At 37.2% G+C, this 18,797-nt stretch overlaps 1 protein-coding gene across 5 annotated transcripts in view; it reads right to left on the bottom strand.

Annotated features, from left to right (window-relative positions):
- The window catches only part of Galnt13 (polypeptide N-acetylgalactosaminyltransferase 13), a 666,951-nt gene that overhangs the window by 587,449 nt on the left and 60,705 nt on the right, over nt 1-18,797 (bottom strand). For all 5 annotated transcript variants that reach the window (NM_001431575.1, NM_199106.3, NM_001431574.1 and 2 more), the window contains 1 exon segment: nt 8,633-8,872. In NM_001431575.1, coding sequence (NP_001418504.1) covers nt 8,633-8,774 — 142 coding nt within the window. In that variant the 5' untranslated portion in view covers nt 8,775-8,872.

The following is an 18,797-nucleotide window of genomic DNA, read 5'->3' as shown; positions in this document are numbered from 1 at the left end:
AGAGGGAAGAGTTGGATAATAATGTAATTATATTTTATTTAAATAAAAAAGAAAATGAGTAATTAATTTTAGTCACTTACTGAGGTAAACTGATAAAAAATGTGCATATAAGATATGTACATTGTGATAAATTAGGACTTGTGAACCTATTTTTGAGACACCAAATTAAATTGTATCTCCACTTCTCAGTGAGATTCAAGCCTCCTTGCTGGCACCTTCTTTCTTGTTGAATTTCTTTGGGTCTGGAATGTAACGTGGTACCGGCATTTTATTGCTAATACCCACTTATAAGTCACTGCATACCATGCATGTCCTTTTGGGACTAGTTTCCCAACTCAGGATGGCATTCTCAAGTACCATCCCTTTGCCTGCAAAACTCATGATGCTTTTGTTTTTAATAGGGGAATAGTATGCCCTATTAAATTGTGCAGATGTACCACATATTCTTTATCCAGTCTCCAGTTGAGAGACATCAACACTGTTACCAGTTTCTGGCTATTACAAATTAAGTTGCTATGAACATAGTTGAGCATCTCTGTGGCGGTTTGGAGCATTTTTTGGGTATGTGCCCAGGAGTGGCATATAGCTGAGTCTTGAGATAGAACTATTCCCAGTTTTCTGAGAAACCACCAAATTGATTTTCAAAGTGGAAGTACAAGTTTGCACTACTGCAGAAATAAAGATGTGTTCCCCTTGCTCCACAAGCTAAACAAGAAGGAAGGCTCAAGCAAGGAAGCTTGAATCTCAGAGGTGGGAATAAAATAGTCAAAAAAGGCAGTTGGAGGGAGAGAGCTGGGGGGAAGAGAGAATGGAGAAGGGAATGAGGGGTTTAGGGTCAGGTGTCAGGCAGGGCAAAAAGGATGGCTAGGTGGCCATGTAAATGAAGGGAAATCTGCAAATGACTGGGGTGAAGAGGAGGTAGAAAGAGACCTGGGTTAAGGTCCAAGAACCAATAGGGGTGACCTTAGCTGTGACTCACTACCTTGGTGATATGGAACCTGAAGGGGACATCTCCTGTAGCAAGGCAAGAATCCTAGCCTGCTCATGGGATGTGTTCTTTTAGCAGGGATGCCTTGTCTGGCCTCAGTGGGAGAGGAAGCATCTAGCCTAGGAGAGACTTGAATGCCACTCCCAGGCGGTCCCACCCTCAACAGGAGAAGGAAAGAGAAGATGGGGAAAGGATTGTGGGAACAGGTGACTGGGAGGGGCGGTGTGCAAGAAATAGTCGATAAGTAAAGAAAATAAATGAAAAAGAAATTAAAATTTTGAGAATGGAAGTAATACTTATGGGATTGCTACATGGACAATTAAATGAGCTAATATTCTGTTACTTACCATCTAATATGAGTGGTTTTAATAAAGAAATGAAACTTAAATATCTAATTACGTAATTGAAGATAAAACTGTCACTCCCACTGCATATTATATGTGATTCTTTTCTTCTAAGTCTGTGGATGATTAATACGCACTAGCCTTTCTAACAAGTTTCAGAAACTGTTTCTAAGAACAAGTTAAAATTCATTTTCAGTCACACAGCCTTTTAAAATCCTATAAAATGTGCCTTTATCCTGGCTTTCTGGGTACAATCTAGTAATTCTTTCTATGTCTGATTGAGATTTTATCAGTTAATTTGCTCATTGAATGGACCTTTACTTTTGAAAAGGACTTTATTCCTTTTGCAATCCGCTCACTCCCAGTGTGCATGAAGCATCATATCTCCCATACGTCAAAACTCTTAATTCTGAAACCAGTCTGTTCAGTAGCCACTCCTTTTCTATTTGGTAATGTAGCTAGACGAGTACGTTAGAACGTGTGGTTCTTAAAGACAATTCATGGCCCATTTAACTGAATTTGTACATGTCTGAGAGCAAAGTCTAGTATTTAACAATAAAAGAATGATTTCACTTGTTCCAACGAATTTTGTCAATTTCTTCTTTTCATTACCGAGCTTCTAATATAATTATATCTTTCCCACCTTCCCTTTCGTGTATATTCTCCTGATCTATTCAAACCATGTCCTCTTCTTCCATTAATTGTTGGTACAAACCAACATGTATATGTATTTATAGATATTCTTAAGTGCATGAAACACCCTATTCAGTCTGTATAATGTCAATTGTAAGTATGTTTCCAAGGCTGACAATTTGGTATTGGATTACCAATTGGTGTGCTCTTCCCTGGGAAAGACTATGTCTGTGCTCTCAGCATTCACCAGTTACCCATAAATTTTGCTTAAGATTGCACTCTTTTAAGTCCATGTTTAGCATGTCCTTGTTCTGTTTGTGTCTAGCATTCATGTTGCTGAGATTACATGAGTGTATTATCTGACAATAAGAGACTCAATATTATAGTAAAATCATTAATCCTCTGGCTCATACAATTTTTCTGGGTCCCCTTCCTCAATGTTCCTTACACCATTATAGTATAGTATAGTATAGTATAGTATAGTATAGTATAGTATAGTATAGTATAGTATCCCTAGGCCATAGTATAGTATAGTATAGTACAGTACAGTATAGTATAGTAATATAGTATAGTGGTATAGCATAGCATAGCATAGCATAGCATAGCATAGCATAGGATAGCATAGCATAGCATAATATAGTATAGCATAGTATCCCTAGACCATAGGATAGATATATTCTTTCAAACTGACCTCCACAACTCTGGCATTATGTTACTTTGTGGTATTTTATAATGCCCTCCATTGGTTGTAAATAGAAATTTCTTTGATGAGGGGTGAGACCTACACTTATCTTTGTATATAATAACAAATATTTAGAATGTGATTAGAAGATCATGCTTCTTGTATGTTCCCTAACAAAATCCATGATGTCACTAGCTCTGGTCAGTTGGCTAAGTTTCCTGTACCAGGCATGATTTCCTTCTTGTAGAGCTGGGCTTAGGTCAAATTAAAGAGTTATTAATTACATTGAAGATACGCATGTCCCTACTGTAGCCTTGAAGTTATGGTGCCAGGTTGGTTATTGCTGTGGTTCACAGGGAACTTAGTTGGGTAGAAATGTTGATTGATTTCTTCCTTTGCAGGTTTGCATGGTACCTTCTATACCATGAAAGCAAGTCCTCAAATAAGATGGTTTCAGGTCAGATCTTCAGTTTAACTAAAACTATTTGCACATACCTAAACAAAGGTTTACATGCATTATATTATGTTTTCTGAGGTTTTATTCTGCTCTCAAGTATTACATCCTGACTACAATTTCTCCTTCCTCCCCGAGTTTCTCCTCTTTCCCATGGATCCACTACCCCTTCATCTCCCCCCAGAAAAGAGCAGGACTTCCAGGGACATCAAGATAATATGGCATAACAAGCTACAGTAAGACCAGGCAACATTGATATTCTCATGTGAAGACTAGATAAGGCAATCCAGGAAGAGAAAAAGAATCACAAAGGCAGGCAAAAGAGTCAGGGGTTCTCTGCATGTATGTTATGATTGTGTAGCTCAGCGTTCTTGTGGGAATCTTTATGCTGTTTTTCCAATATAGATCATTAATAGTATGAATATTTATGACATTTCCAGAAATCTTTACTGTTATTTTACTAACTTATAATTCTGCATTTATCACTACCCTCTTCCTAATTAGAACCCCCACATTCTTCCCATTTCCCCAGCTAGATATTTTAAGTAACAGCACTTCACTATCAGTATTTGAACTGTATATCCTAGACATTTACTTGATATTTTACATAATATTATATTTACAAAATATTAAAATTTCAGAGACATGTCAGTAAAGGTCACTGTTTAGGAAAAATGGCCTTAGATATTCTCCAACTGCCGGCCATGTGAGCTTAGCAGGAATAATGAACTTTTATAAGAAATCGTTCTTCCAAAGCACCACATCTTTCAGTACTGTTGGGTCTCAAAGAAACCTGGGACAAATGGTTACAAAGGAAACAGGACTCCAACAGGTGTTGGCAATGCTGAGAAGGCCTGGCAGCAAAAGTCTTGGTTCCTTAGTTAACCATTTATCCTGGCTTTCCCTGAAATCTAACAAGCACCTTGATCTTGGATTTTCCAAGATCTGAAACCATAAAAATAATAAAATCCTGCTGTGTAAATGGCACCCAGCCCCTCATGTTCCAGCAGCCCTGGCAAACCAAAGCAATATTTTATAAATAAGGTCAGTTTTCACAAAAAAATAAGCTTCAGAAAAAGTATTTTGCCTTGCAGCATCATATTTCACATTTGGATATTTAAAACTCGGTACTACAGGCTGGGGATTTAGCTCAGTGGTAGAGCGCTTACCTAGGAAGCGCAAGGCCCTGGGTTCTGTCCCCAGCTCCGAAAAAAAGAACCAAAAAAAAAAAAAAAAAAAAAAAAAAACCTCTGCACTACAGTTGTTAATCAGCAGAGCTGCATATTTTTCATACCCATGAGAAAGACCACTCTGGTTTTGTTGAATCAGATTATAGTGTTTTTGTGACCAATCTAGATGTCTCCAGCGGAAAAAAAAAGATGCAGTAAACATTAAACACTGATGCAATGTATCAAACACACTCTACTTTCAATCAAGCTGCAGCTCAATATTCAGCAGCAATGACACAGAGAGGCTAATTCTAGGGTTTGTTTTCCTTAAAGAAGAGGAAATTAACCTCATGTTCATTCATCAAAATTAGGGCTCATAAGGTCCTCCTGGCATTAATAATTGTGGAATAAAAGCTTAAAGTAAATACAAACTATCTAAAAAGAAATACACTGATCAGTTACATAGTACTTTCAATTATCAATGCTAAGTGAAAACTACCATGAGAGATGTAGACACAGTTTGAAAAGGGAAAGATTCTCATAACCTTTCCTGCTGAGAAAGATCATTTTAGAAAGCTGTATAAATGGAAAACCATCAACGTGATCCATTATATAAACAAACTGAAAGAACAAAACCACATGATCATTTCATTAGATGCTGAGAAAGCATTTGACAAAATTCAACACCCCTTCATGATAAAAGTCCTGGAAAGAATAGGAATTCAAGGCCCATACCTAAACATAGTAAAAGCCATATACAGCAAACCAGTTGCTAACATTAAACTAAATGGAGAGAAACTTGAAGCAATCCCACTAAAATCAGGGACTAGACAAGGCTGCCCACTCTCTCCCTACTTATTCAATATAGTTCTTAAAGTTCTAGCCAGAGCAATCAGACAAGAAAAGGAGGTCAAGGGGATACAGATCGGAAAAGAAGAAGTCAAAATATCACTATTTGCAGATGATATGATACTTTATTTAAGTGATCCCAAAAGTTCCACCAGAGAACTACTAAAGCTGATAAACAACTTCAGCAAAGTGGCTGGGTATAAAATTAACTCAAATAAATCAGTAGCCTTCCTCTACACAAAAGAGAAACAAGCCGAGAAAGAAATTAGGGAAACGACACCCTTCATAATAGACCCAAATAATATAAAGTACCTCGGTGTGACTTTAACCAAGCAAGTAAAAGATCTGTACAATAAGAACTTCAAGACACTGAGGAAAGAAATTGAAGAAGACCTCAGAAGATGGAAAGATCTCCCATGCTCATGGATTGGCAGGATTAATATAGTAAAAATGGCCATTTTACCAAAAGCGAACTACAGATTCAATGCAATCCCCATCAAAATACCAATCCAATTTTTCAAAGAGTTAGACAGAACAATTTGCAAATTCATCTGGAATAACAAAAAACCCAGGATAGCTAAAACTATCCTCAACAATAAAAGCACTTCAGGGGGAATCACTATCCCTGAACTCAAGCAGTATTACAGAGCAATAGTGATAAAAACTGCATGGTATTGGTACAGAGACAGACAGATAGACCAATGGAATAGAATTGAAGACCCAGAAATGAACCCACACACCTATGGTCACTTGATTTTTGACAAAGGAGCCAAAACCATCCAATGGAAAAAAGATAGCATTTTCAGCAAATGGAGCTGGTTCAACTGGAGGTCAGCATGTAGAAGAATGCAGATCGATCCATGCTTATCACCCTGTACAAAGCTTAAGTCCAAGTGGATCAAGGACCTCCACATCAAACCAGATACACTCAAACTAATAGAAGAAAAACTAGGGAAGCATCTGGAACACATGGGCACTGGAAAAATTTCCTGAACAAAACACCAATGGCTTATGCTCTAAGATCAAGAATCGACAAATGGGATCTTATAAAACTGCAAAGCTTCTGTAAGGCAAAGGACACTGTGGTTAGGACAAAACGGCAACCGACAGATTGGGAAAAGATCTTTACCAATCCTACAACAGATAGAGGCCTTATATCCAAAACATACAAGGAACTCAAGAAGTTAGACCGCAGGGAAACAAATAACCCTATTAAAAAATGGGGTTCAGAGCTAAACAAAGAATTCACAGCTGAGGAATGCCGAATAGCTGAGAAACACCTAAAGAAATGTTCAACATCTTTAGTCATAAGGGAAATGCAAATCAAAACACCCCTGAGATTTCACCTCACACCAGTGAGAATGGCTAAGATCAAAAACTCAGGTGACAGCAGAGGCTGGAGAGGATGTGGAGAAAGAGGAACACTCCTCCATTGTTGGTGGGATTGCAGACTGGTACAACCATTCTGGAAATCAGTCTGGAGGTTCCTCAGAAAATTGAACATTGAACTGCCTGAGGATCCAGCTATACCTCTCTTGGGCATATACCCAAAAGATGCCCCAACATATAAAAAAGACACGTGCTCCACTATGTTCATCGCAGCCTTATTTATAATAGCCAGAAGCTGGAAAGAACCCAGATGCCCTTCAACAGAGGAATGGATACAGAAAATATGGTACATCTACACAATGGAATGTTACTCAGCTATCAAAAACAAGGACTTTATGAAATTTGTAGGCAAATGGAGGGAACTGGAAAAATATCATCCTGAGTGAGCTAACCCAATCACAGAAAGACACACATGGTATGTACTCATTGATAAGTGGCTATTAGCCCAAATGCTTGAATTACCCTAGATGCCTAGAACAAACGAAACTCAAGACGGATGATCAAAATGTGAATGCTTCACTCCTTCTTTAAAAGGGGAACAAGAATACCCTTGGCAGGGAAGAGAGAGGCAAAGATTAAAACAGAGACTGAAGGAACACCCATTCAGAGCCTGCCCCACATGTGGCCCATACATATACAGCCACCCAATTAGACAAGATGGATGAAGCAAAGAAGTGCAGACCGACAGGAACCAGATGTAGATCGCTCCTGAGAGACACAGCCAGAATACAGCAAATACAGAGGCGAATGCCAGCAGCAAACCACTGAACTGAGAATAGGACCCCCGTTGAAGGAATCAGAGAAAGAACTGGAAGAGCTTGAAGGGGCTTGAGACCCCATATGTACAACAATACCAAGCAACCAGAGCTTCCAGGGACTAAGCCACTACCTAAAGACTATACATGGACTGACCCTGAACTCTGACCTCATAGGTAGCAATGAATATCCTAGTAAGAGCACCAGTGGAAGGGGAAGCCCTGGGTCCTGCTAAGACTGAACCCCCAGTGAACTAGACTGTGGGGGGAGGGCGGCAATGGGGGGAGGGTTGAGAGGGGAACACCCATAAGGAAGGGGAGGGGGGAGGGGGATGTTTGCCCGGAAACCGGGAAAGGGAATAACACTCGAAATGTATATAAGAAATACTCAAGTTAATAAAAAAAAAGAAAGCTGTATAAAACACTCTAAACTAAAAGTTATTTTCAGAAATGCTCTACACTTTTCCAATCTTCCTCCAGCAGAATACTGTCAACTTAATTGCATTTACCGGAGTATTTTTGACTAAAGAATAATCTTCAAATTGCTAAAGTAAAATTATACATGATAATCATAACTCAGTAATTCATAGATTCAAAACTTTCACCTTAAACTGAAAGGAAAATGTTTATTTTGCATGCATATATAATATATTATTATTAAGCACAGAATCCATTGTAATTTAATGAATTGAACACCCTTAGGTATGTTTTAAAATTTAGAAGTCAGATTTATTGTGAATATTTTAGAAATAAATATATTTTGGATCTTGATGTCACAGAACAGAATATGCAAAAACTGCAGGCACTGAACCTCATACCTTCCTTCATAAATCACCATTCAGCATGCATTGTCATATTTGTTTAGAATTTGTTGCTTTCTATTCCTTGAAACTAATTCTTAAAGAAATAGTGACCTTATACTACGTCTAACATTATGTATACCTTTAACCTGGAACTAAGGCTCTGGTGGCCTCCAAGAAGAATGTATCCCCAACCCTCTCTACTCCCCTCCTGTCTCATTCTTGTATCATTTCTTCTCAGTGTTATGTGCTTGATCTTTAAAGGCAACTGGCTTTTGAAAGCTCAGACTTCAAATTATGTCTAATAGGAACAGCTCAAAATAATTCTTTATGTAGAATCAAAGAACACTGGAATGGTAGAAATTGGAAGTTATCATAGAGTTTGCATAGCTAGTGTCATTTCTTCCAAATAGACAATTAAGGCTACACAAGTATAGCAGTTTCCAGATTGTTAAATATGTGCGAACAGTTTGCTAAAATGCGCTTCTGCCACAGGAAGGCAGAACTCATCTAGTTCGAGGTGTCCTGCTCTGTCCTGCATCAGCACTTCTTTCTGCACGAGCACTCACCCCTCAGCGCAGGTAGCAGGGATCTCTCCTTCTTGTCATCACACTTGTTACACTCGCTGAAGTACAGCAGTAAGAAGACATCGACAAGCACCCACATCAGCGAAGTGGCCAGAACCACCTTGCAGTAGACGAGTCTCCTCATGCTTGATTTCTAATTAACACGCAGACTGAAGACGAATGTTCCTGAGATAAATCCAAGCCACAGAGGTGATCTCCAGGACAAAAGCAAGATGCATCCCACTATATTGGAAAAAAGAAAGAAAGAAAGAAAGAAAGAAAGAAAGAAAGAAAGAAAGAAAGAAAGGAAGGAAGGAAGGAAGGAAGAAAGAATTCTTATTATTATAGATGGATGTTTTATCCAAAGTAGATAAAATACAAAATAAACAACTTGGTTCATTTATTCATGCTCCCAGATATATCAGCATTCAGGCCCTCACATGTAAAACTAAAAGCCCCTCAGACTTTAACAAGCCAGGTAGGTAAGATTCTAGCATATGGTCCCTGAGTCCTAACTACAATGCAAGGTGAGACTTGGATAAACTATTTGATTTCTTCCAGTGGCATTTACTTTACCTTATGCATTATCATGCTGTCCTATATAGCACTGTGTCAATAAGGCACACCTACTCTGACACAGTTCTTTTGGCAAGCCAATATTGTTTTGCAAGATAAATCATCCTGAAATAACAATGTTCCACAGAGGCTAATGGCTGACATTTAGATAATGAGCAAGTCTGAGTCTGTTCACATGATATCATTTGGAGACCTCCTTTGCCACCATTTTTTAATCTGTGAAATATACATAACAATGTCACATCTAAAGATTTACTAGGATTAAGTGTAGTCAAGCTTACCAAGGATCTTACTGAACAATTATGAATTAGCTGAGCAATGGTGGCGCATGCCTTTTATCCAAGCACCGGGAGGCAGAGGCAAATATATGTAAGTTTGAGGCTGGTTTGGTCTACAGAGTGAAATCTAGGACAGCTAGACATACACAGTGAAGCCCTGACTCAAAGTAAAAACTTAAAAACACTCGAACAAACAAGTATGGCTCTAAAGATGATCAATTTATCAGCAATTTATGAAATAAATTGATGATTGTTAGTCTTAAAGGTATCTGATCTACATAGAAAAATACAGAGATGATATACGTCTCAGCAGATATATTGAGTATTTGTGAGTGGAAAACAATATATTTATGGAAAATAAACAAGATTACATTGTAAAGGGCAAAACATAAAAGCTACAAAATTCTTGAGAGCCATCCAAAGAAAGATATATATATAGCATATACTATATATATAATTTTCTGTATAATAAACATATCAGATCCAACATAATCTCATATTACTTACTCTTAAAAATCAAGTATTGATCGGAATGGGGGTGGAGAGGAACTGGGAGTAGTAGGGGGAGGGGAAGTTGCAATCAGGATGTATTATGTGAAAAAAATTGATTTTTAATAAAAGGAAAATAAAGATAGCATAAAATAGAATGTGCTTGGGTAGCATAGGCAAGGACCTATGTTCAATTTCTAGTACCACAAAATACATGAATAAATATCAAGTAAAGTACAAATTGTTAAATATTAGAAGAATAACGTTGTTCTGGCACAGATACTTTAGGTGAATAATACTGAAGGCAAGATAATTGAAACACTTCATGACTATTTTTCAAACTAGTAACACAAAGCACAAATTGCTAGGTAAAGACCTTTTTAAATTTGCATAAGTGATGTAGTAGAATGAGGCAATACGTATGTTGCCTGGGACAACAAATGAAAGCTAATAATTCTAATTTCAACAACATACATTTATTTTCATTCAGATATATGGATAAATATTTACCAAAGGACAGAGATGGATCATGTGTGGAAATCAAAAAATTACATAACATTTGGGGTTTCTTTTTCTTGAAAAATACCCTGTTGGAATGTTAATTATCTAGTACATTTCCTCTCTGCTTCACTTTTCTATAAAAGTTAAAGCTAAATATTAGAACTCCGTCCGTGATCCTAGTAACCAGAGCACAGCTCTCCTACCTGTATTCCTGTCAGTGTGCATATTTTTAAACTTGAAAAATGAGACAACTCAGTCTATAAAATTTTCTCTTACTTTGACTCTAAGATAGAATTCATGCCTTCAATTTATTGTAGAAAAGAGAAACCTATGGAGAAGCATATATAACAACAATACCTATTGAATCTTTTCAACATCTCTAGCAGAAATACCTCACAATAAATGATTCTAAAGATGGGGCCAGCAATGCCCTTGGCTCTGTCATCAAATGAAAACATGACCGTAGGCAGCCTGCCTCTTTGTACACTTCATTTTTGTTGATAACTTCTTTCCTGCCCTATCCACCTCACAAAATATTATGAGGCTCAAGCAAGACAGAATATTTTAAGGAAAAGTATGATTATTACTGCGAGAAAATCTGAAATAACGTATTATTAAATATTAAAATGCCTAAGGTAAGCCATTTCCTAATAAGAGTCTAGCAATTGAGGTTATGAAGAATTTAATTTTAACTTCAGTTATGATAGAGAGTCAAAATCACATTCTATTACCACTTCAAGAATTATTTAAATTATCCTACTTCCACGGCCTGTTAGAGTCCCACAGCCAGACAACAATGGTGAAAAGAGTCCAACTTAACAATTTCAGTGACAAAACTTGGTTGTATATTCTTGTCTGCCATATGCATACATATACATGTCAAGTTCTTAATTCTGTGTGTGACTTAAGTATATCTCTACCAGGAACACAGCATCACATTCTCTGGTACATGCAGAATAACACTCTGTGCACTCGAATGTTCCTTATAAAAGCAATCTTACCAAGCAGGAAATGGCACCATACACATGACAACTAACAAAAGTACAGTTGGTAGTGGCAGTTATTTAAGAGAACTGAATCTGTAGTATGCATTTATTCTGTTACACTTCTACTTCTTTGCACATATTGGTTTTGCTTTTCAGGAAACGATGAAAGTAAACTTGTGTAGTATCTCTGACTGACTGATCCAACATAGAGCATGGACAGTCTGTACAGGTGTGGATCTGGCTGACTTTCTAATTGTTTCAAAGATCTTTTAGCATAATTATTTCTCCGTTTATTTTTAATTCTTTCTTACTTTAAGTAAAAAAAAAAAAAACAAGACACAGAATCTCACTACATATTCTCTAGGGGCCTTCATTTTATAATCCTCTTGCTTCTGAGCTCACAAGCACGTACAAACACCATGCTAGCAGCATTTAGTTTTTTCATAGTGTTGCTCTAAGGAGGAAAGTTTTAACACACAAAAACTTATTATGCACCCACTTGCAAGTCCCATTTCCTTCTTTTTTGCCACATAAATAATATCGCACAAGATATTGTGGGATTTTGCCTGAAAAATGTGGTATTTTCCTGATTTTATTAAAAAGAGAATTTCAAATATAAAAAAATTAAAACACGGATTAAATTTTAAGATATTTGAAAACAATCATATTAAGATAAGGACAAAAGACTTGTGAGGATATTGCTTTGTTTGTTTTGGCTTTCAATTAGAAGGTTATAACTTCCTGGCGAATATAGCTTATTTGCTATTAGACATTTTTATCGGTATGTATATATTCTCTTTAGTAGAAAATTATATAATGAGAGAAAATTTTTTCAATCTATTTTATGAAGCTATACTTTATGCTGCCATAGTATTTGAGAAGCACAGTTGAGATTGCTGATAGAACTTCCAGAAGTTTCATTAACTTGGAGAACTTTTAAAATTATAGATAACTACAAACTCATTGAAAAGGACAAGGACCATATAGTTATGAACATTTCCTTTTATACCCATAAATCAGTGACTAGAAATGAGAATTTATGGTGATTTAGCTCCAGATATGATAGGGAAAGATGCTTTCCTTTGGGTGGCTGAAGACTAAAAAAAAAAAAAAAAAAAAAAAAAAAAAGAAAAAAACATGTCTGAAGAATCCACTCATCACCAAAATACATGTATATATATGGAATAGAAAGAAATACTTTTTCACCTGTATCTGCACAAAAGGAAAATAGTCATAACAGTAAATTCAATCAATAATAAACATTGTAGCATAAACTTTGTATTGAGAGACCAGACTAAGTTTCTTTGAGTTCAGGTTCTGTCTCAGAGAACCTGTCCTAAAGTTGAACTCCAGTTAAACACCAGGCCTATACCTTGCACTGGTCTCCAGGTCACAATGATCTCCAGATCACTTTCCAACAACCACCAATTAGGAAGAAATCAGAAGTTACAGTTGTGCCTAAAGATATTTACTTATGAAAGTTTATGGTTTGGCTCCCAGCACCAGCCATTCATTTCTTTTTTTATTTTTTTTTCTTTTTTCCGGAGCTGGGGACCGAACCCAGGGCCTTGCGCTCACTAGGCAAGCGCTCTACCGCTGAGCTAAATCCCCAACCCCCCAGCCATTCATTTCAAAGCGCAACAAATCCCACCCACCGCCCCAATCAAATGTGTGCCAAGCTGGAAACCTCCTTGCTTATTTGGTTGCCTCTATAAATTCTTGCTTGAAACTGAACTCAGGGCTTAACCTCCCCATTCTGCTTTGTCAGTGTGACCCAACTGGAACTTGAATAAAGACTCCTGGGCAATTGCATCAAAATTGGCTCCTTGGTGGTCTTTTGGGGTCCATGAAATGGACGCAATAGTAATGAATACAGTATAAACACTATTGTGTGTGTGTGTGTGTGTGTGTGTGTGTGTGTGTGTGTGTGTGTATCCGTATCCCAATACTCATTGTATATATAAATTAATTCAAGTTACCTGAATGTTTATTGATTTGGTTTTTCTGTCTATAAAACCTAAGCAGTAGTACCAACCACCAAAGGCTGAGATAAATATGAATGGATCAAGGCAAGTAAAGCCCTTGCAGTGTTCCCTGCCACAAGTAGTATTATTCATAACAGTAGTGATATCTTCAGAATTACCTTCAAATAAAGAAAAAAGCATGAGGAGACTCATGCATCCGTATAGACACAGTGCATGTCCAGTATGTGAGTATTTAGGGACTTGGAAAATAAAAACATTATATGGCAAAAAATAGTGCATGAATAAATGTATCCCCTGAAGAGGTTTGAATTACACAGGTTTTATGGTACTGAAAACTCATTAAAATGTGTGCACTTGAGATCTGTGCATTTTACTTCAAGGAAAATTAAGCTTTTTTTGTAAGGTAAAAACAGATCTTGTGTCTCAGCATCATGATTCTCTGATCTCATCAGGATTTGGTTTATCAAAGAAATTATATCAGGTAAAAGAACTCCCATCTCTTCACAACCTTTCTGATCTCATTCTGGACTTTTGCTCTCCATGCCAATCACTTGGGCCTCCTAGATTTTTTTTTTTAATATAACAATACTTACTTTGCCTTGGGAATGAACACATACTATTAGCTCAATCTAGTGATACATTGGTAGATCCCTTGCCTTTATTCCCCCAAAAATACACACTAATATAACACATGTTCTCTTCCTACGTACCTTACTTTTTGTCTAAGCATCTGTCTACAGCATATTTAAAAACTGATTTTTCCCATCGCATCCTGTCATCTTAAAAACAATCTGTATGAGAATATGATTTGATATTTTCCATCTTTGTACTTATTTACTCTAAAATATTTAAATTTTAAACCTCCAACTCTAGTCATTAGAGAAATCTCACTCCTCCCATAGCTGAAAAGGCATATGTTGATGTCTTAATTCACAGTATATTAAAATATGATTATATGAAGTTGCAATTTTAAGAAGGTAATTCTGGGCCAGCAAGAGAGCTCTACAATGGTAAGTAGCTGGGTTCTATGGCTGATTATCTAAATTCCACCCATTGGTACCACAAGGTATCAGGAAAGAAACAGATTCAAAGAGGTGCTGTCACCTAAACATGCACACCAACATGCACACAAAGACACACACACATACACCATTTTGAAAATGCATAATATATTTCAAAGTAATAAGAAAATAAATGAATAAAGAAAAATCAGGGTTAAATGAAGTGTTATGGGTTTGTCTTAATTCAATAATACTTATTCTCCTTTTTATGAAGAGAAATAAACAGAGACATACATACAGTAAGGGCCACAAGGAAACGCAGGCTGAAGATAGCCATGTAGGAGACACATAGAGAGTTCTAAGGGGCTGGGGGCGTGGGCAGGATGTGAAACTGCTCAGCAGGCTTGCCACCGCCCCTGATGACATAACATTTATCTTTGGATTCACATATATGGTGAAAAGAGATAACCCACTTCTACCAGCTCCTCCTGAGCATACAAGTGCCATGGCACATGAGCCCACTCTGCCCACCTCACACACTAAATACAGTTAAAAGTGTAAAAGAAATCCCTTATAATAAAATGAACTTTAGGAGAATGAATTTCTACTGTTTAAGCCACTCACTCTGTTATACATTGCAATGAAACCCCCACCAAAAAAAATATACCAATTAAACCAAATTTCCCTAACCCTACTTTGAAAATAAACAGATAATCATGGGTCCTATCCACTGCTGGGATCAACACTGACCAAAAACACCTTGGGGAGAAAGAGGTTCTCTGTCTTACAGGCTTACAGTCCATAACTGAGGGAAGCTAAGGCAAGAACTTAAGGTAAGAATAAGGCAGGAACTAAAACAGAGGTCACAGGAAAAACAATGCTTACAAGCATTCATCCTCTGGATTGCTCATGTTGTTTTGTTTATAATCCAGGACTCCTCCAGTTTAGCACTGATCACAGTGGTCTGGGATCTGGCACATCAACCACCAATCAAGAAAACGCCCCACCAATTTACCTACAGGCTAATCTGATGGAGGCAGTTCCTCAACTGAGTCTCCTGATTCCCAGATGACTCTAGTTTGTGTTAAGTTGCCTTTTTCATTCATTCACATTTTAAGTCTATGAAACCATAAGACAGTAAACTTCCCTTGTTTCACAAGAATTCTTCAGCAGTTCCTGTACTAATCAATCCATTCCTTAGGCAATTTCCCACCTTTCCTCTCCTCCTTCTACTCATATCTTGAATTTGTAACTCACAACTTATCACTGTGCTTCTAAGTTAGCAGACCAGATTAAACGATTTATTCTTTTTTCAGATTTAATGCACCTACTGCTTGCTTCTGTCACCGCCTGTAACTCTGCAAGTATAATTGTTTCAATGGATTAACTATCATTTTAGAGTGTAAATCCTTACTTCTTATATATTCAAATATTTTATTGATGTGCTTGCCTTGTCTGATTCACTTTATCTGCTATAACGAGTCCTTGTTACCATATAAATATTCCAACATTAACAATTATCTTAAAACAAATTAATTTGATCTTGTATCTGCCTTTAGCTGCAACTATACCGGTACATCTGATTACATTCTTTATGACATGCTAATCTGAAGGAAAGAGTATAAGCAGATTTCAGATCCCTACTTATTGGATAATACTGTGTGCCTATGTTTAAAATGTACACTATCCACTCTGACTTGTACTGAAATTCCTGGGACATTTTCAAGGACTTGCTTCCTCTGAGAAGAGATCCAAAATGGATACTCTTCAAGCTGCAAGCCATTGGCCACGATGGAGTAACTTACACTCTTATTATTGTAGTAGTCTCTTTAACCCTTTGTTTTCTGATCTATAATTCACCTAGCATTGAATGAGTACCTCGGGTAAAAAACATTCACAGGGGTTGGGGATTTAGCTCAGTGGTAGAGCGCTTGCCTAGCAAGCGCAAGGCCCTGGGTTCGGTCCCCAGCTCCGAAAAAAAAAAAAAAAAGAAAAGAAAAACATTCACAATTACCAAACTGTGAACTGAATGCAGGGCTGTGTTCTCAAAAAACCTGCTTCATCACATTATATTTATTGTGATTTTCACCCCTCCTCTCTGGGGGATATTCAAGAGTATCACAGAATGAGATAATCTAAGGGTTGTCTCCTACATAATTAAAAGGCCATCAATCTTGCAGCTATTTATAAATATGTCCCAAGAACCACAGTGCCAAGCCTACCAATCAGCAACCTCTCTTTCAAGAGAGCCTAGCCTATCTCTATTAGAACACGTTTTAATAAACTTTACTAAATAATATTCTACTTGCACTGTTTTGTCTCCCAACTGAATTTTTCCTTACATTATATAATGAGAAAGATATTCAGCCAGCGTACAACAATAAGCTTCAAGAAAGATTTATATATGATCATGATATGCATATCCCTACCTTCCTGTTCTCTCCTAAATCAAATAGCAATTTAGCACCTGCTAGGGTATGAAAAATCTTAATTAATTCCAGTAAGTTGGCCAATTGGAATAGTCAACTCAGTCATTATCCACAATAATCCTAAGCCACACCAGACATATGCTAGCAAAAAGGGCTGGAGACAGCTCTCAGTGCAAGCACTTGCACTGCAAGCTTGGAGACCCAAGTTTGGTGCCAAGTATTCATTTAAGAGTGATACACGGCCACACATGTGCCTGTAACTCCAGCCCCAGGGGAGGAAAGAGAGAAGAAAACCACTCTAGCTCTCTGGAAACTCACCTAACCAATGAGCTCAATACCTAGTTAGAGGCCTTGTCTCAAGGAATAAGGTAGAGAGAAAGTGATAGAAGAGGACCTCAGAATTTCCCTCTGGCCTCTACTTATATACACTCATATAACACGAACACACACACACACACACACACACACACACACACACACACACACTTTTTAAAATATCATATTTTTTTATCAATTCTTTTATATCCCACATCAGACCTACATGAAAATTCTGTTGGTTCTACCCTCATATTTGACCTACTCTTTACTATTTCACTACCACCACCGAAGATAGATCCAGCATCATCATATGAATAATTTTAAAGTCTCATTGTGATACTATTCAATATTACAATTAGCTCATTTAAGCTTTACAATATTGTATATTCATGTGTTACATTTACTGTTATGTATAAAAAGTCTGACTCAATCCTGGTGGTGGTGGTACACACTAATACTAGCACTTGGGAGGCAGAGACAGGCAGATCTTTGTGAGTTCTAGGGCAGCTGATCTACAGAGAGAATTCCAGGACAGCCAGGACTACATAATGACACCATATTGAAAACAAAACAACGCAAAACAAAGACATAACACAGTCTGATTCAAAGTGATAGATGGTTAAAAATCAAGTGAAATTCTTCCTACTGACATATGACTCTAAAGCTCATGTTCATATACCAAGTGCACTTACAGTATGCCAAGGACTATGAAGTATGGAGGAATATGAGCTAGAAAGATGCATGACCTGTGGAACTATGGGTTTGTAGATGGAATAGAGTCAGCAGATGAGTTAAACCTTGCTCTATTTGTGCTAGATAATGGACTGCCCTTGAACTAGACCCTGCATGTATGAAATCATTCTTGGTGAGATGCAATCACAGCCACTGTGTCAAGGACAATGCAGCTGAAGTTCATATTGGCTTCACTCTCCTACTTGAAATTCCTTTCACAATAAGAGCCTTAAATAATTCCCAACAATGTAATGAATGAATTTGATTCTAACTTTTTCCACATTCAGTAATTGTTCAATGGATGATATACTCATATGAAAATTCAGCAGAAGCCATTGGTGACCAAAGTATAAAAATCCCTGAGCAATCATTTTTCTGCCTCCTGAACATCTATACTTTCTAATGGCTATGCCAAAAACTAGTCTTCAAGTATTCCTTACCAGACTATTTTGACAGTTGTCTTGGCAGTCAACCATCTTGAAGAATTAAGTAGGATGGCCCCACCAGGACATTAAGAGTTTTTCACTTCCTATACAATAATGGGTATAGGAATATACCCAAAAAATGATTTTTGACATTATCAAAATTCACATTGGGTTATACTATTATTCTTTCTGCAGTACAATCTAGTTAGTATGCAGGCATCCATTTGGTCTGTTCACAAAGGCTCCATATCTCATACAGCAAGTGGAGCAGATACAAATGCATTGGTATGCATGTTACTTGCTGTGACATGATTTAAAAAAAATGTCTCTTGCTCTAATATAGGAATTTGTTCTGCCAATATCCATGAAATAAAAACAAGCTAACATATGGACTTTCAAGTAGTTTAAAATCAGATTCCAGATCGTTCATAACCTCTCTCTCTCTCCA

The sequence above is a fragment of the Rattus norvegicus genome, chromosome 3, assembly GCF_021556685.1.
Source record: "Rattus norvegicus strain SHRSP/BbbUtx chromosome 3, alternate assembly SHRSP_T2T, whole genome shotgun sequence".
Classification (NCBI taxonomy): Eukaryota; Metazoa; Chordata; class Mammalia; order Rodentia; family Muridae; genus Rattus; species Rattus norvegicus.
Note: the sequence above shows the minus strand (reverse complement) of the source record. Positions and strands in the feature narration are given on the sequence as shown.